This window comes from Sparus aurata, chromosome 20 (assembly GCF_900880675.1).
Source record: "Sparus aurata chromosome 20, fSpaAur1.1, whole genome shotgun sequence".
Lineage (NCBI taxonomy): Eukaryota > Metazoa > Chordata > Actinopteri > Spariformes > Sparidae > Sparus > Sparus aurata.
This window is the reverse complement of record NC_044206.1, coordinates 25,114,799-25,134,834: the sequence shown is the minus strand read 5'-3', so window position 1 is coordinate 25,134,834 and position 20,036 is coordinate 25,114,799. Positions and strand designations below refer to the sequence as shown.

The following is a 20,036-nucleotide window of genomic DNA, read 5'->3' as shown; positions in this document are numbered from 1 at the left end:
TCGGGCCTGATGGTGCGTCTTCAATCAGAAAAAGATCCGATTTCAATCTGGAAACATTTCAAATATATTTAATTCGGAAAACCTTTTCAAGGAACACTGCTGTGTCGAGCAGCTGAGCGGGTCAGAACATGTGTGTTTGGTGTCGCACATGCTCAGATACAAATAACCATCCTCTGTTGTTTATCTGACGGAGGGACAGCTCGGAGGTTACTCTCAAACTTCTGGGATTAAAAAGTGGGTTCATCTTCACTCCTGTTTATCGGCCCGACTGTGGCAGCGACCCGACCCGACCCAACCTCCGTTTTTGGACGGTTTATGTTCTGTAGTGTTGGCTGCTGACTGGAACTGGAGAGTTAATGTACTTTACCTCCTGTGAACAGTTTCCTACCTGCTGGAAGGGGTTGGTGAGAGTCTGGTTGCAGTAAAGGTAGTAATGAACGATATCTGTGGGAAGAAGAAGAAGAAGAAGCTGATTAAAAGCACGTCGCAGCTCCATTAACGCAGCGTTTTTTCATCTCCATCCACGCTGAAGCTCACCAGCACCGATGATCCCCTTCGTCTGGCTCAGGAGGTATTTGTCAGGGGACACACAGAAGTCACTCGTGCCCTGAAACAAAAACAGGACACAATGTGAGAGCTGAGCCTGCAGCTTACAGTCCGTTAACAGGCTGGGAGTCTTTTTGTCGAAGCTTATCACCTCATCGCTTTGTCACACAATGAGGAAAATGAGGAGGACAACCCCTCTCTTATAATCCTCTTTAACATGTCTAGACAGGAGGACTTCCATCCTGTCACTCACACGGCTCACAGCTAACAAGAAACCTGCCGCCACAGAAATAACAGAAGCGAGGAGCCGGTGGTCTCGTCTGAACCGTGCCGCCTGAATGTTAAACGTCCCCCGAGCTCAGAACAAACACACGGCGTGAAGCTTCACCTCCTCTGAGGGGGAGCGCTAATGAGCCCAGATGAGATAAAGCAAGCCCAGTTCCCCCGGCAGAACCGGAGCCGGCTCGTTAGGGGCGAAGGAGCTCTGCAGTTCAGGAGGAAGTTCGTTAAGAGTTCCTGAAGACAATGAACAACGTGTGAGTTCTGATTAAACGCTGCCGGCAATCAAGAGTTCTGCAAAAGGACAACATTCATTATGCATTCAGTTATTGTGAGCGTCAGCAGCCAGTCGAGCGTCTGACGAACACACCTGTCAGACCTGAGACAGTCTTCACATTAACACACCTGTCAGACCTGAGACAGTCTTCACATTAACACACCAGCATGCAGGGTGGCTGTTCGTCTGACATCATCAGCGCTGCAGCTCGAGCCTCCGTCAGGCCGCCGACGGAGAGCGAAGGAAGCATTTCAGTGATTTTCCGACACTCTCAGGTGGCGGCGCTGCGTTTGTGTTTACGTGATGGACAGCTAAGTGGCCATCGCTTACACACAAGGTCCCGACAGGTAAACCATTTCCCCCCAGCAGAGCAGAACCATTACAGCCAGCTGATGTGGAGAGCTGCCCACAGCTGCAGTGGACCGATGACCCGTCCGCTGTGTGCTACAGTCTGCAGCACCACAAAAAATAAAAGAGTGGCGTTTAAACATCGAGTCAAGAGTTAAACCATTACTGAGAAAGTCATTTTGGGCTCAGACTGGAGAGAAATCTGTCAAAAAGATCCAGAACATCACATCACATTTATCTGTTCTTCCCCAGAACATTTGAGCGTTTGTCTGACGGCCCGGTAGTCGAGTTGTTTCGTCGATAAAATGTCAAAATTTCTCAGAACCCAAAAAACGAAAATTGCTTCTTTTTTTCCAGTCTTCATTTAACAAGCTGGAAGCAGCAAATGTTTGACGTTTGTTTCTTAAAAAAAAAACATGAATGAAATGTGAGAAGTGAAAGTTTTATGTAATTTTGACCGATTCACTCATTTATTCACACTTATAAAGGATGTTTTGAAGATTATAAATGTGGCTTCTTGGACGCGTGGGTCTCTTTGTGATCCGCGGTGCTGTTTGCTCTGCGGCTGATAAAAAGGCAGCGGACGGTCCAGTCGGGGTCAGCCCGGGCCACACACCACGTGCTGGACGGGTTACATAACGGACCACTGAGAGGACAAAATGTTGAGAATGATTTCTGTGAAGCCTCGTGATTCATCGAGTTCATCCAGACTGAAATAAACTTGCTGGACAAACAGGACAACGTATTCAGAAGAATAATGATGGCTGCAGATATTCATGCTCCCCTGGAGATGTTAGATGAGAGACGGCTGTCCGCTCGTCAATATAATGGAACAAACAACGAAAAAATACATTCTTCAGCGATGTCTCTTTCCAGAGATCACGACCCAGTTACTCAAGATAATCCACAGATTTGTTGGGAGAATTATACGCAGGACCGAACTACATAAACTAAATGTGTCACCGGCAGAAGGACTCGTGTTCATGCTGAGCTGGAACGTTAACTAGCATACTTAGCTGGCTACATGCTAGCTTGAGTCTATGTATGTTTTCCTCTGTGTCGTCATACGAAAATACAGTTGTTCCTCTACAAAACTGGTGCACAAACGGTTGGTGGATTAACTTGACTAAGCAGGTCGTGCCCTCTTTAGTAGGCAGACATACTACGTACAATATCTACAAAACTGCAACTCACATGAGAACAATCTAGATGGATAAATAAAACTTGAGGTGAGAGAGTAAGTATGTATTTTTTAATTTTGGAGTGATCTGTCGGGTGTTGGGCGATAAGTTAAAGGGACAGTGTGTAACGATTTAAGTAATTTATTAACTCAAATCAGCGTCTTCGTTCATAAGTAAGTCCTCATTGGTGTACAATTACCTCTGCCAACAATCTGACTTATCCTCCTGAGCGAAGAATTACCTATCTGAATCGACTCGTCGGGACTTCCCGTCAGCAGGAAGCTGCTGCAGAAGAGTGGTAAATTTAGTCAGCTTTTCAGTAGAAATCCAGCTAAGCTAGCGGAGGTTAGATGCCCCGGACTATGTGCTGAGACCCTATTTGTACTGTTGCTGAAGTTTGGTGCTGTTCTGAGCATTATTTGTGGCTTTTTGGTGGCGGTTTATATTTGGATCCATTTACTGCAGTGTATTGTTGTCGTGCGGTCGTTTCTGAGGTTGATAAAACTCCGTAAATTAGCGGTCTGCTAACTTGATCTCTCGAGAGGGAGTCTAACACAGTTTCATGGTGATTTAGAATATGGATTAAAACTTACACCGGAATATCCCTTTAACTAGCCTACTTAGCTGGCTACATGCTAGCTTCTGTGTGGTCATACAAAAATACAATTGTTCCTTTACAAAACTGGTGTAGAAACGGTTGGTGGATTAACTTGACTAACCAGGTCGTGCTCTTTTGATTTATTATATTTAAGAGTAGGCAGACATACTACGTACAGTGTCTCCAAATCTCTGCAACTCACACGAGAACAATCTCGATGGATAAATAAAACTTGAGGTGAGAGAGTAAATATGTATTTTTAAATTTTTGAGTTTTCCGGGGATTGCCAATATATTCAGGTTGCAACACCTCACACACATTTTCATGGAATGCAATTATGGACGAATTGATTGACGAAATGTCCTGCAGAGTACGCCACGCCTACACCGAGTGACGCTTGTCAGTATGCGGGGATGAGGTGGATTTGTGCCAAAAAAAATATGGATATGACTCTTAACTTCTCGTCAGCTTGCACACAGGTTAATCATTGATTGAGTGAAATTCTCGAGGAGGCGCACCTTTAATTCAAAAGTCAAATATTTTCCCCTAGCCGTCCGGCGGTGGGTTGATCGCTGATGGTGAACTGTTCCTTTAAAGGGCCACTATCAGCCCAATGTTTATCCCGTTTCTTTGCCTTTAAAAGGATCTTTACACCCACAAATCAACCTGCTCACAACACACCACATGTCCCAGTGCAGCAGATAACTGAACTGTAACTGTGCTTTGATTGAACACTGCATGTTTCTCCCGTGTGTCAGAGCGTCGGCATCACAAAGAATCCACAGACGGAGGCCACAGAGAGCGCAGAGACGAGAAGCTGGCAGATGAAAAAGGAAGATGAAACCGACGACTAATGCGTTGTAACCGATCGCGCCTCCTGCTGCTTTTTTTTTTTTTCAAACCTCGACGCTCATTATCTCCAACTTGAATTCACACATGCTAACAATCCTGCGCAGCCTCGAGCCACAACAAAACAACGAACCTGAGAAAAGTAGCACACACGCCCGAGGCGCGCGAGTCAAAACACCACCGCTCATCCGTCCCATCCTCACTTCTTTTTAAAGCCATCTCTCTGTTTTCACACTCTGATTCTCGCCCTCCGGGTCAGTCAAACATTCTGAGCAAAACACTGTAATTATTCACATGATGGGTTTTAAAAGCTGCAATTGGATTCCTGGTGTCATAATCCTCAACTCTGAATCAAGGTAATCACTCGTTTAACGACGCTGAAGGTGGAGATTTTGTTTCTCTTTTGTCGGCCTGTTTTCGTGCACATTTCACTGAGAGCAATTCAGATTTAGGATGAAATCTGATGAAAGCACGAGAGGCTGAACGGACCCTTGATTAGCTGAAACGTACAGCTGTTTGATGAGACGTACAGTCGTTTTGATGAAAGGATGCAAATGCAACAAATTGCAGCTCAATCCTGAATTAGCATTTCCATAAAGACGTCCACGTGTGTCTCAGACTGACAGTCCTTTTGTAATAACACTGTACAGATGCAGATATATGAACATCAGCACGTACGCAGCGTTGTATAATCATCTCTTCCCCCCGCACGCGCTAAAATACATTTTTCAAGTGCAGCGTGCGTGTAGTTAAAGCAATTTATCACCACTGTCAGGCGTGACGGGAATTGATTACAGGCCCGTTCACACAAGTTTATATTGGGGGTAAAGCAGCCGGCGAGGGCTGAAGGCTGAGGGGGCAGGAAGTGAAGCAACTCACCACAGCGGTGGCCAGGTCAGCTCCCAGAGACGTCCAGCTCAGGACCAGCGTCAGCACTCCGAACACCATCATCCTGCAGGGACACAAAGCAGCAGCGAGGTCACAGAGCAGTAAATCATCCAGTGGAACGCAGATGAACTGAAACCTCAGCGACACAGACGTGAAGCCAAATACAGTGAAGCCGACTGTAGCACAAAATCCCAGTTTCTACATAATGATGCCTGACTCGCCGACACAGTCAGACATCAAACGCTCCACTTCGTCCGCTGGCTAGGTGCTAACGTGCTAACCCTGCCAACTGGTGCTGAGCAGGGTGCAAAATAAACGATACGGTAAAAATACAGAAATAAACACACACACAGTGAAATACAATCACATCATGAAGACATTTAAAATACTAGTTGTATGAAAATTAAATCTTATATTGTCAGTTCCTTTTCAAAAACCAGGCGCCTACGTTACCCACAATGCAACTTAGCGACTGAGTGACATCACTGGAGGGGAATTTATGAGATGATGTGCGGCTTCCTCTGGAGCCACAAAAGGCTTCACACTACTTGTTACTTGACCTGTAAACACACTTTAATGTGTTAAACTGTTGGAGTTTCCCTTTAAGCTTCGTCTGCTGCCAAGAGAAACAGTCATGAGAGCCGTGAGAGAATAAACTGCGAGCTGGGAGAATCAGAACCGAGTTCAGAGACGTTTTAAAGCTCCGCAGATGACATACAAACACTCATGTGATCCAGTTCTGATCTGAGACTCGTTATCATAGTTGTTGTCTTTGTAAACATGCAGAACAAAATCTGTAGCAGAGACAAACGGCGAGGTGAGCCCCGAGGACCGGCAGCGATGATCTCACCGCACTGTCATCTACATAATAAGTCGGAGGTCATGTTTGTTTCTGTTGGGAGTCGATCCTGCAGTTTTTTTTAAACGTACAGCTGCTGTTTTATGAACCGGAGCGATCGGAGCACGTGGGCTCAGCTGGCCTACATTCGATTACAGCCCCCCGGGTGGATGGCTGCTCCCCGCACCCACGAGGACGGAAAGGAAATGTGGTTTTGTTTTACAGCGGCGTCCCTCCCCGATGAGCTCACGACGACAGAGACACCGCGAGCGTCTGCTGCTGCCGCTCTGTGTGTACGTACAGTAAGACTGAAGATCAATACGCGTTAAAAAGAGGAACAGCGGTCCCGTCAGAGATCAGCTCTCATCAGAGGAAATAATCTCTGTAAAATCCAATCAGCTTCCCTGATGTTTCACTTACAGCGTGTCACTTTTGTTTAAACTCAGATACGCACGTCCATCTTTCTCTCCGCTTTAGCTCCCTCTGCTAATCCGATTCCAGAAGATACCAACGAGCCGCTACTTGACCGTCTTCCTTTATCTTTATTTCCCCAGCTGTTTACTCTCTTTCATTACCCTCCCCCCTTCCTCTCCTATCTTCTCTGCCTCCCTCTTTATCAGTTTTTCGTTCTCGTGGTCCGTCTCCGTCCGCCGCTCAGATTCAGAGTCCTGACACCGAGCGAGGACACGGAGGAGAAAAGGCTCCACTGACTCCTGATCTTCATCTGGAGACGGGAAGCTAAAGTTCCATCTCACTGGTTTCAACGTGTTCTACTACAGAAACGTCTGAATGTTTCTGTGGTTTATGGAGAAACCTGGAATATTTATTGGGAAATGTTGAGGGCGTCACATGGCACCAAATACCAATCATGACATAATGAAGCTTTAATTTATTCTGCGTCCGTGCACACACACACACATATATATATATATATAAAAGTCTACGGTGCCCAAAAACAAACCTGACGGATCACAAGATGATCGAAGGGATAAAAAAAAGATCTGTGCAACAAAACTCTGTTTATTTCTCTCTTTCTTCTTCTCTTTACGTTTGTTTCTTGACAAATACTGAATAAATTCTCTGCACTGAGCTTCAGAAATCTTCCAAAGAAAAACAAACCGAGCAGGAAACGTCCCGATCGGTCCGACTGGTCACAGCTCGTGTCCACACTCAGGAGGCAGCGGCACACACGGCTTTGTTCAAAAAAGGTCACGAGCTATAAAAAGTCTGGGAACCATCGGCCCGCGGGTCCACAGGGCCCGCCGGAGAGTTTATTGTGATACCCGCCTGCGTGAGCTTCTTTTAACTATGACTCTGGATGACCGGGGCAAACGGAGGAGAAATGCCCTCTATCATCCAAGACAAACAACACCGTGTTCAGTTTCGTGCTCTGGTTCGCAGCGAGGACTCACCGAGCTACACGGACGAGCAGGAAATGGAGTGTGAACTCGATGCAAAGTACATCAAGTGAAAGAGTCGCAGAGGCCGACGAGCCGACGAGCAGGACGGGTGCTCGACCGAGGACGAGGTCCAGTCACTCTGAATTACATCAGTGAGAGAACAGAAATCTCTTGCTGTAAACTGCGGTTATATCTTCTCTGAACACGATGTCAGCAGAGTCATCGCTCCGTATGTCATCGCACAAACCACACTCACAACGTTATGTGTCAATTAAAACTGATTACAGTGAAAGTGAAGAGATCCTCGGAGCACAAACTGCAGGAGACGAGTCAGCTCGTCACAATCAGAACAACACTGTGATCTCAAGCTCTAATTTTAGGACACAACACACACATCATGACAGCGTGTTCATGTGTCAGGAACGACTTCCTGACTGATTGTGACTCTGAGCTTTCTTAACCATCAAGAAAACACGATGACTCAGACACACGTGGACTCAGTATTTGTTTGTGCATTTGTTTATGCTCTATGTTGACGTCCGTGGATCGGACTTGTTCTAGCGCGTCCCACAGATGCTTGATTGGATTAGGAGGTCAACGCCTGGAGCCCTCTGTTGTGTTCCTGCTGGCTGCAGGACTCGCTGCCATCGGGGAGCGCCGTCATCATGGGGAGGTGCACTCGGTCCAAAAGGTTTCCAAACAAAACGTTGCATCAAAAGCAGGAAGATCAACGTTCCTCACATCAGCTGTCAGTGGTTTGGATGCTGTGGCTTCATCGTATCCTTGTAATATCTCTCTGGATTGTTGTGCAAGAGCCGCATTTTTAATAAATCATCAAACAAGCAGCATCTCATCTGGCGCTCTTTCAAATAAACAATCTGCTGTGACCTTATTTGCAGCTATTCAACTTACTCTGTGAATGTTGAGCAGCTGTTGTAATCTCACTTCATCTCTATCGTATACACGCAGAACTTCACTGTGGCATTTAACGGATACTGGGTTGTAGTTATTGACGTATTGACCTGGTTCTGGTGGATTGTGGGTGGAAAACTAAAGACCAGGGTTCTCATCCGGAGCGTGACGGGTTTAGGGCAACAAACCCACTTCAGTTACAGTTCGGGAAGATCGGTTAAATATTGATGAAGCAAACATGTCCTTTGCAGCCGAGTCCTGTGAGGAGCTACTAGCAGCGAGAGACGAGGGAGGTTACATACGCTCCTCTTCACCTCCTCTCTCACGTGAGATGCAAACACAGGAGGCAGTTACAGCAGACAGTCTTCAGGACAACATCTGTATATTCCAGCTGCAAGTCAGGCTTCTTTTAGTCACCGGGCCTGAATAACACCTCACTTATAACCTCGTCTGAAAAGTCCTCTCCGTCCTCGCTCCTCTCTCATTTTAGAAAATGTAAATGTCCTTCAACGCGGCGCGCTGAGAGCGATCTGCAGGTCAGAGAGGAGACGAGGAGGCACAAAATGAAGAAGTGAGAGGAGCAGGTGGGGTGAGATGCTGATATAGAGACTAAACTTCATTGTTAGAGGAGAGTGAACTGAATTTCTCTCCTGCTGTTGATCTGATTGGTGATAGACGCGGATGGTTCATCCAGTCCGGGTGTCTTCCCTCTTACAGTTTGTTGTTTCAGAAAATCAGCATTATATCACTTCACCTTTAATCACTTCATTCATCTGTATTCCAGCTGTAAGAGCTTTCTCGCATTAATTACTGTTCTTCTATCTGATCGGCAGTCTCGGCGTCACAGGTGGGAAACTTACTTCAGGCGTGTTAATCAATCGCTGCGTTGGACATTTGCACCAACTCCAGATCTGCTGTTAGCACTTCTACCTGCAGGCAGTTAATACATATTTATTCTTCTTCCTTACAAAAGCTTTTTTATTGCAAAGCCCACTCAATTACACTGTTGGCTGTGATGATGTTCCCCTGCGTAGGACAGCTCGCATTATTATTCCTGTCTTCCGTCTTTTTAACTTCTCTGCATGAGGGGAACATTCAATCTCGCATCGAGCTTGGAAACAACCCTGCGCCGCGTCTACGGTACATGATGACATTTCAGGGTTCAGTTCACCCCACAGATGCTGCGTTCTGCTCTGACACGCCAGTTTCCCGACATCTCCGCCGCCGCGATGCGACGGAGGTGCAGGTGGACGGGAAGTCTGTTTCTGAGGTGCTGAAAAATTGAGCAGCGAAAACACGAAACGGGAAGAAAATCGGAATAAAATGCGCTCGCAGCGACGTCTGTGGATATCTCGCGCTCTCGCCTCACATGTGGGCGTCTCTTCCTGTTACCGCCTGTCACGCTAACAGCCAGTCATAAGGAGGAGTCGGCGAGCCCCCGGAGTGTAATCTGCTCCCGAAGGGCCTCCAACCACTTCCACTCTGCTGGAGGAGAGCGCGCCTCGGGAGGGCAGACACTCTTGACACTGACTCATCTCGTGTGTGCAGAGGGGCGGGGAGGATGGAGCGGGAGGACGAGGGGTTTGCGGTTAGCAGGGCGAGTTTAGAGCATCTCACACCCTCAGCTGACTGATCGAGAGCGACAGAGTGACGCTCGCTGGGTGAACGGAGGCGCGGGTGGATTTCATGCCCCGTGAAAAGCTCCTTTACAGCCAGAAGAGGGGAAATAAATAAATAAATAAATAAATAAAAATCACATTCCAGCAGAGATGGATGAAGTTAAGCTATAAATACTGTAAGGAGATTAAAGCAGAGCGGAGGCTGCGTGGATACAGTAAACACTTAAACATACAGTGAAGCGTGTGCGTGCAATATTTCATCACCTGTTAGATAATCGCTCAGTGGGACACGAATCGGGATGTGTGGGAGTGTTTTCATGCCATGAATCTGTCATCACGACAACAACAACATCCTGTTTTAATTGAAAAATCTTCTGTTTAAAGGGCCGACACGCAAAAACATCATTTTACAGCTCTGTGAATATCATCAGTGTGGCGATACGTCACATGTTGACTCGATGATCAGCGTTCCAGTCGCGTCTACGCAACGTGGAAACATCGACTCGTGTGGCTGCCGTCGTTAAGACGCGCCTTTATTTTGGAATTCCCCACGGCACGTCTGTGTCGCGTATCTGAGGTGGCAGGGTCCGCCACACATGGACAAAGCAGAACAGTATGAAATTGTGTTGTCCTTTAAGGTCGGTTAGTTTATTTAGTTTGTTTAGAAAAACGATCCTTCTCCTCTGATTACAAGTTCTTTCCCCAAAAACTACAGAGTGCACCTTTAAGTGCGTTTAATATCAGATACTTCAGATACTTTTACTCAAGTATGACCTTTAATATGAAGTCGTATTTGTTGGTAATCAATAAAAGATGTCATTGGACCGACTCAAGCTCAAATGACACAATTTGGTGAATTTGTAAACGGTGTAAAATAAATCTACTTCCATCTGTTGACCTGCAGAAGTCGACGGACACAAACGAGTCCTGGAGAACTATTAAAGACATTAGCAGCTATTTAGAAAGAAAAAGCAGAATATAATTATTAAATCTTGGTATTATTGTGTGAACTGGGACGCATGTTTCTCTATAATTAACATGACCTACTGCTTCAATGCTTCCTGTCCACGTGTGCTTTTATTTCTCTGTCCTGCTTTCTTTCTTTCTTGTCACTCATAAAAGGCAGTCCGTAAAATATTGATATGGAAAAAAAGGGGCCTAAAAATACAAAGCTGAATAATTGACGACGTGCCACACAAAGGCCGAGATATCCGGCAGGTTGAGTCTGTTACTGAATGTGATTCACGTCTACAGGCGGTTAAAGCGGGTCAAGAGTTAAACTGGAATAACAATCATCAGGAAGTTCAGTCGTCGATCACATCAGACGGCCTCGCTCCCGCCTCTCCACAGCTCTCCCATCCAATTTGTCGAGCGAAGCTATCGAGACGTTAACGTTTAGAGCGAGCTCCAACCGACCGCGGGCGACGCCGAGAGGCAAACAGTGGAGAGGACGATCAGGGCCGGCGTTTGTTCGAGGCCGTGATCCGATACTTAGCCGCTCCTCGTTCCCCCACAGGAGGACGAACAACTCCTGCCTGCAGCTCCGCCGAGTCAAACTCTGAGTCTAAATGAAGAACTAAACGTATCATATCTGTTGTTCCTGTTCCTCATGAAAGATTCATGCACGCACAGCACGAATTATGTTGCACCGCGTAAATAAAAAATGATCTTCATCGGGACAATAAGACGCGGACGAACGAGTGTTTAACAGCCACATTAACGGCAGAATCAGCCTCTCAGACGTGCTTTTAGAAACGGAGTAAAGGATGAAAACACAGGTTTGTTCTGGTGTTATAATAACGTAAGAAGAATAATCTGGTGTTTGATTTGTGAGCGTTGTCGCACAACAAGCAGCTTCAGTAACATCTGGACCGTCGCAGCTGCAGCAGCTCTGATGTGACAACGAGGAAAATGAATTTTTGTGATTTATTTAATCTGCTAATCTCCCGATCCGCCCCTCACTCTCACACATCCCGCCTCTCTTCCTGTTGTTCAGGACAGAAAATCACACATCTTTTCTCTACAAACAAGAAAACTCCTCGTATTTGTAACCAGGAGGGAAACATTAGACTCACGTGGTGAGCAGCCAGCGAGACTGCTTGGCCAACCCGAGACAGGCCAGCAGGCAGATGATCAGGTCCACGATGAGGAGCAGCAGGTAGCTGAGCCACCTGTGGAGACACACGGAGACAGAATGAGAACACGATGCTGATGGAGGCTCGTTCAGGCAAAACAAGAAGCATTTTGTTAAAGAGAAACTGTTAAACTTGTGTCCAGTTCTTTAGCTTTTTATCGGCCGTACGTGAGCAGATTGGAACGTGACGTCTCTCTCGGTTGCCTGCTGATGAAGAAATGTCTGGAAATTAAAATCAAGTCGTCGTCCAGGATCTTCCACCTCCCGCTGCTGTGAACTTTTGGTCTTCAACCTTTAGGTCACGACAACGATGTGACGCTTCCTTTCTTGTTCCTGTCACACCTGGACGTCTGAGTGTCATCACGCTGACGCCTCGTCCTGTCTGTCTTCCTTCTGTTGGTCACTTTATTTAGCGTTACCTGCCGGACTGTATATAAACGCTTGTATGTCTGTTTGCTCTCTGTCTGTCAGTCAGTCCAACACACTTCAGTAAAGCTCACACCGTCACAGCTCAAACCCTAAACTGGACTTTGATGATTTCCTCCAACACTTCACACGCCTGCGGACGTGTTCTTGAAGTTGTTTTAGCGCTGCAGGGTTCTGGACTTCTTTGTGAAGTGGATTTTTTTTATCAGTTGCAGTCAGAAGGATTTGACGTTCTGCTAACATCAACCAACGATCGCTTCCAGCACAACAAAGAAGTCCAACAGAGAGAAAAATATACAATCTAACAGGTTTAATAAAGGGAATTAAAGCAATTAAATCATTTTAAAAATGACTGTATCTGTGATCTGAGGTGAGCGTCGGTGCTGGAGGCGACGCTCTGGTTCGGTATCGCCTTCTGCAGCGACGCCATCTGTTACTGAGCGGTGGTCAGTCTGTGTCCGGCCCGTCCAGATGGTTAATGATGAATGGACTCGGATCCATATGGCTGAGAGCTGCATGCTGGGAGAACGTGGGAGGAGGAGGGGAGGAGCAGTTCTCTCACCTTTTCACTCCCATCTATCGATCGATCGTCCAACTCGCTTATTCCTCCTCATATCAGCTTCTTCCTCTGCGCTCGTCCCTCCGACATCAAACTCTTTCTGCAGGCTTCTTTTCTTTTTTAATTCTTTCTGTTATTCATCATCTGCGCCTCCATCACTCTGCAGCATCTCCCTCATCTCTCCTCCATCTTTCTTTTTCTCTTTCAGCCTCATGTTTCTCCCTCAGCACCGCCACCAGCTCGCTGATGTTTCCTCCTCGTTTCATCTTTCCTCCCTCTTGGCAGCGTACAGTGCGAGAGGCCGGGACATCAACATGCACACGGAGGCTCTCGGGTGACGCCGCCGCCGTGTTATCTTCAGCCAATTAAGAGTTGCTGCACAGAATCACGCCGGGGAGGTCGAGCTGCGTTAGAAAAAGTCCACGTCCTCGAGAAACGGTGCAGGATGAGACTGTGATTCTGATACTGATGCTGATTTATCATTCAGGGAGAAGGAGGAGAGGCCACAAACACAACTCCATCCCCGTTCCACCTGTCGTCTCGTCCCGCCCCTCGAAAACACATCACATACATTACATCATCTCCATCTGGACGTCTGAGGAGTGTTTGCCAACCTCGGCCTCGAACGTCAGGCTGAAGAACGACCGCTCCTCCACTCAAAGTAGTTTCTTTTTAGGAAGGTGATACATTTCACCTGTCGTCAGCTAAAAGAAGCACGATGATGTAATCACAGCCAACCCCCCCGAGAAGGAGACGAAGAATCAGTCGGACCAGAAGAAATTCTCTTGTTGTAGTATGAAGTCCTGGTTCTGGAACTCGATGGTTTATATGCAGCCTGTGTACGTCTGATTAATTATCTCTGGGTATTCAAACAAAAAGTTCTTGTTAAGTGTTTCTAATCTGTCTGTAAGAGTGACGTGTGAGAGACAGAATAATGAGAACGATCTGCAGTCCAGGAGAATCTGTTCAAAATCCAACAAGTCACCTGCAGAATCAGCTCGTCCTTCACGTCCGTCTGACAGAAAACACCGGAGCAGCAGTGGGAGTTGTGCCGTGAAAGCAAATGCACAGTAATCCTCAACATCAGCAGGATTTACGGCCTCGTCTCTGCACAGCGCTCCACTTTCTGCTCCTGAGCCGTGGTGTCGAATAACGACCAGAACAGAATTCTGTGCTGTCGGACCTTTTGAGATATGGAGTGTCATAACCTCGTCACTTCGTCCTTTTAGACATCATGTTAAATTCTTTTTAGCTCCGACCTCTTCACTGTGTTTTTCTGTAAGAAATTAACTTTATTACTCTTTTATTTCACCTTTTTATGACTCTTAAGCTCTTGTAACACGTGAACGTCTCTGCTGAGGGATTAATGAAGTCTCATCTTATCTTATCTTGAAAGAAAATCCCTCAAGTTGTTCTTGAGTTGGATGTTATGATGGATGGAAGGAAACCCGACAGCATTAATGCCTCGTGCGACGGCTGCTGTGGAGTAAATCAAAAACCCAGAAGAGAAGGCAGATTCCTTAACGACCCGAACAACGTGTCTCTCTTTCAAACGTCTGTTCGAACTGTACGAGGGGAGGATTAGAACAGAGTCTGCCGCCTGTTGAGAGGAAACGTGGGAGAGACGCTTCCTGGAAAGAAGAAGAAGAAGAAGAAGAAGAACGTCGCGCCGCGTTCTTCAGATTCACTTAATTAACACGACAAACAACCGCGAGCTGGAAGAGTAAACAAAGTAGTGACGGATGAAAACGCTGCAGACAGACAACGAACTTTAACACGACGACATCCCGACTGCACACAATCCATTCATTGTGTTTCTGTGAGGTGATAATGAGTCTATTAACAGAAGACGATGTGTGTCTGCTCTCCGTCTGCGATGTCGGGCGCTGGAGTCACGCTACAGATCAATACAACCTCATCGACTCATCGCCACACGCGGGCCCAGAAGCTGATGCACAGTTCGTTAACAGTCGTTAAGTTAACGCAGATCGTCGTCTGTGCCGTTAAAGCGCTGATGTAACGGTTGCTTGTTATTTCATAGGATGCTATTTTAAACCACTCCATCTTCTCGTAAGTGGATGATAAACATCATGTGACGTATTGAGGTCACGACGTGCAAAACGAAACCACCTTACACATGAATTATCTATTCAGCCGCATGTTGGGCTGACAAAGTGCTCGCTGATTGCAGCCGTGAAAGAGAAATGATACGATAAGATTTAATGTGCGGAGTCGTAGTTTTCCCCTCGCGCTCCGTCGTCCTCTCCTGGATAAATCCACACTCCTGGTTTTTATGAAACTCCTCTGTACTGATTTGCATTTTGTAAATGCACGCTCACATTTGTGCCTCCCACTTAAACTGTGGGTGAACTGTGTCCTTCAACATATTCATGACAACATCCAACATTTTGAAGCACATCTACATCCTGTATTTTGTCCCGTGCCTCTTCCTGTTCCTCACCTGTAGTACTCCACGTTTGCTATTTGATCGGCGACGACCGCCAGGTCCACCTTGGCCTGCGCCCAGTCGGGCAAACCCAGCAGCTGCTTGATCACGTTGTCGGCCATCTGCTGCATGAACTGCAGCGTCTGCACGTAGTCGCCGCGGGTGGCGAAGATCTCGTCCAGCCTGGCGAGGTGCTGGTGCAGGCCGCTCTTCATGCTGCCCATGGTGCCCGTCACCTGGAGGACACAAGAGGAGAGCAGGAGGTCAGGTGGAGGTTCAACAGGGTGAGCATGAGAGTGAGAGTCAGAGTCGGGCTGACGGACGACGCCATCGACTACAACTCCCTGAACATCGTGATTTAACAGTGAGCACAAATGAAGTGGCGTGTCCCCTCAGAGTTGTTGTTGTTTGTGACATGTGAGGAGAGGAAATTAAACGGTTGCTGCTCAGTGAACTAACATTACGTCTCTGTGTATGATCGGTTCTGTGGAAACAGCTCAGTCCAAAGGTACAAACTCATGGATCTTCAGCATGCACTTGAAACTTTGACCAGTCAAGTCAGCTAACTTCCAGTTTAGCCTTCTGCAATCTCGCTTACGGATAAAAGACTTAATCGAGCAGCTTTTCAAGAATTTCCAGATGTTATCGGACCGAACTGATCAAATTATAATAGTGAAATGATTCCTTTACAATGTAAGCTTACGGGAAAAAGTGTTTCTGGGAACGTTACGATGTCATTTCACAGTTTGGCCACTTTGTCAAAGAGATTGTTTTCACTTCACTCTGCTCCACTCCTACGAAACAGCCAAAAAACACACAATGTTGGCATGAGTTGGACTTTAAATTAGGTTATAGTCAGGCGGATACGTAGGTCATTAGTGACTGGGAAGAGAAAATCAAACTCATTCCTCACAGAAATCTAATTGACTAAAGATGAAAATGAGTGTGATGTGTTGGAATTCAGTCTGATCGCACCGTGAAAACATCGAACTTTCTATTTGTCCAAAACCTCAGTTTACTGACAGATAACTGCACAAATAATGATCTTCCCACCTGTTAAACATCAGCGTGTTAGCGTCATCTCTGTGAGCATTTTATTTAAATGTTGTTAGCATTGAGCTCAGAGCATTAGTGTGTCTACGTTCAGCCTCACACAGCTGCAGGCGTTGATCAGTAGTGACTTCTCACACTCTCTGTGATTGAGTAAGTTTTCTAAAGCTGCCAGCGGTAAAATAACCCAGTTTAAAGAGATAATAATACTCCGCTTTACTAAAATAACAACGTTCTCCACAGACTTTTCTTAGAGCCGAGCCGAGCAGTGTGTTCCTGTGTGTTCCTGTGTGTGTGTGTGTGTGTGTGGTCAACTTTTCCTGCCTGAGAAAGTTTCCAAAGAAAAAGAAAAAGAAAAGTGGTCAAAGGTGAGTTTAGCCCAAACATGAGGCCGGTCTGTGCTGCCAATCAGCAGCGGAGCTCGGGGGAGGGGGAGGGGGAGGGGGGTGTCAGTGTGGGAGAGCTGGAACAGTGAGCGTGGGTGTCGGTGAAGACGAGGTCCAGTCTGAGTAAACAGTTCGTCTTGGAAAACAGCCAGAACCAGACAGCCCCGGGGTGAAATACAAGGTTTACTGGTGTACTTTTTTTTTCACTCTGCGACTGCTGTTTGTCCAAATTCTTCCCATAAAGATATCTCGCTAACGAGACCGATACTGTTGGCTCGTTCAAGCCTTCAGCAATCAGTTCCCCAAACTAAACTAAAGACTCTGTTGTTTAATTTTGTCCAAATTTTTTATCCTCCTGCCCAAATGCAGCAACACCAGAATATATTTGAGGCGCTGGCTTCACCCGCTTCCTTGGATTTAATTACTCCGCGATTTGCTCGAAGGGGGGAAGTTGTTTACGGGGGAAATGGCATTCACAGAGACATTCTGCTATTTGATAATTAAAAAGGGTAATAAATGCATTTCATTCAGCTCTGGGTACTTGGCATTCACAGGAGAGGAAAACTCATATTGTTGCTGTGTTTGTCGGGGACGGGGGGTTGCTGAAGCTGAGACGAGGATAGGTTGGGTGGAAGTAATTAGTCGGGGTTTTGCATTCAACGAGCGGCTCCGCAGTAGACGGCAGCTGAGCCAGGCATCAGCATGCTAACATGCCCGCGGTAAAAATGCTAACACGGCGATGTTTACGATGTTAAGTGCAGCAAAAAGTGTCTTGTGCACTTTATTTCTCTGATGCGTAGTGTTGCCTGAAACCAAAATCAATAATGGTGCAATAAATGAGTGGATATCTGACTGTTAGCATGCTAACATGCTAACATTTAACATGGCTAAAGGTATTTTCTTACGCTAATTAAAAATCTGACCAGAATAGTGAAAGCAAAGACATTAAGATGTATGCTTCACGTGGTAGAGTAAATGTAGAAGGTAAAATAAGTGGACGGAGTGGTGAAGCAAATGCAGAGGTGACACTGGTTGCAAAAATAAGTCTGGTTGCATGTAAGCTTATGAGAAAATGACACCACTTCCCACTTGACTAATTAGCTCAGCGAACAGTTCTGTAATGAGTTTATGGTCTCAATCTGTAGTTTAGCGTCATCTACATTTCTACATGATGTTGATTGTGTCAATAGGGGCGTCTGTGGCTCAGGGGTAGAGCCTTTTTATCAGAAGGTCGCTGGTTTGATTCCCCTGGTCTCCATGTTAAATTGTCCTTGGGCACCTTGCATGGCAGCCACCACCGTCAGTGTATGAATTACTGTAAGTCGCTTTGAGCAAACCTAAATGAAAATGTAAATTATGAATTAAATAAGAACTGGTTGCAAAAAGAAGTCTGGTTGTATGTAAGCTTATGAGAAAATAACACCACTTCCCACTTGACTAATTAGCTCAGCGAACAGTTTTGTAATGAGTTTATGATCTCAATCTGTAGTTTAGCGTCATCTACACTTCAGCATGATGTTGATTGTGTCAATAGGGGCGTCTGTGGCTCCGGGGTAGAGCCTTTTTATCAGAAGGTCGCTGGTTTGAGTCCCCTGGTCTGCGTGTGGAAGTGTCCTTGGGCACCTTGCATGGCAGCCACCGCCGTCAGTGTATGAATGAATGAATGTATGAATTACTGTAAGTCGCTTTGAGCAAACCTAAATGTAAATGTAAATTATTAATTAAGTAAGAACTGGTTGCAAAAAGTAGTGTGGTTGTATGTAAGCTTATGAGAAAATGACACCATTTCCCACTTGATTATTTACCTCAGCGAACAGTTTTCTAATGAGTTCAAGGTCTCAATCTGTAGTTTCACGTCTTCTTCACTTCAGCATGACGTTGATTCTGTAAATTACCGTCCCATCTAAGAGTAAAATAGACGATAAAGCAAAACATGCCTTGTAGCTTATAGACGAGTTCTCAGTCAGATCCAATCAGATACAAGTGTACAGGCTCCACCCTCTCGTCCAAATATAGACACTTCTGAGATTCACTTATGACCGACCCCGTGATGGCGGTGAAGAGAAAGTCACCATTCTCTTAACCGTCATTCATCCTCTGGAGATGATGAGCACGCGTGCACCAAATTTAACGGAATTTCATTTAAGTCGTTATAAAGTTTTCACTCCGGGCCAAAGTGCTGATGCAACCAACACACTCCACGTTACCGTCCCTCAAGCGGCGCTGCTCAGCCCGGCTAAAAATATCCATCCATACATCCATTATCTATACCCGCTGATCCTTCAGGGCTACACTGACATTTACAGGCAATTTAGAGTCTGAGGCAGGCGGAACATGCAAACTGCCTCACACTGCACCGAGCACGTGTCTGGAGATCTGCAGGGGCGGTATCATAAAGGAACTGGACTTAAAGCAACATATAGACTGCTCCAGTTCTGTCTGAGGCCGGCTCACTGTTTACTAAAAATATTCCGTGCCTTCAGAATTATTTGAAAAGATGTTATAAGCGCGTTAAGATGCGACACAAAGTGGTTTTAATATCTCAAATGAAATATAAGAACCACACTGAAGCCGGTAGTGAGATCACAGTCACGGGCCTGTGGTTCTGTGCAGCTCGTTATCTGATCGCTCATCACGACCGCTCCCCTCCTCAGACGGAGCAGATGAAATCACAGATGAGAAAATGAAGGGGTGTTTCTAATCGTCGCCTCCTGTGTGAGCATCTTATCTAAAACGCCCGGGGGGAAGCAGCCAATCCAGCTAATCTCTCCCTCGTCTTGGTCTGATCCTCACCGCGTAAGTGATCCGCGTCGATCAAGAAGATACGAGTCCCATCCCGAGTCGTTCAGGTCTTTATCTCAGCCTGGTGTTCTCAGGGCATGGAGACGCACTCTCTAAACAAACAACTCACACAGTGTGCGACGTGGTTGGTGCAAAGCTTTTCTCACTGTGGGATCTTCACTTCTGAACACCGGAGGGTAGACGGCAAACAAAAGACCCTCAGAAATCACGATAAATTACGTAAGTGTGACAAATGACAAGCGGCCTCGGGCCGACAACATGACAATGTGCTGTCAAATATCCCAACGAGTTTCTGGCTTGAGGAGAGAGAAGAAAATATAGATCAGTGAGTATTAGTTAAAGGTTCATTAGTCTTGCATGGTGTTCTTTATTTAATTCTACAATCAAATGATTCACTCTGAGCTCTGTATTTATAATTCCTTCTTTCACAAAGGTGTCAAATCAGTCGGTTCAAATAACTAAGTACTTGTATTTTTTTATAGAAAACAATTGTTTTAC

General features: G+C 46.1%; 1 protein-coding gene across 2 annotated transcripts in view; it reads right to left on the bottom strand.

Annotated features, from left to right (window-relative positions):
* Nucleotides 1-20,036, bottom strand: part of ttyh2 (tweety family member 2) — a 57,806-nt gene that overhangs the window by 8,848 nt on the left and 28,922 nt on the right. For both annotated transcript variants that reach the window (XM_030400269.1, XM_030400270.1), the window contains exons 4-8: nucleotides 15,316-15,536; nucleotides 11,811-11,906; nucleotides 4,958-5,030; nucleotides 538-607; nucleotides 389-444 (exon numbers count right to left, since the gene is read on the bottom strand). In XM_030400269.1, the coding sequence (XP_030256129.1) occupies nucleotides 389-444; nucleotides 538-607; nucleotides 4,958-5,030; nucleotides 11,811-11,906; nucleotides 15,316-15,536 (516 nt within the window). The remainder of the gene's footprint in view (nucleotides 1-388; nucleotides 445-537; nucleotides 608-4,957; nucleotides 5,031-11,810; nucleotides 11,907-15,315; nucleotides 15,537-20,036) is intronic.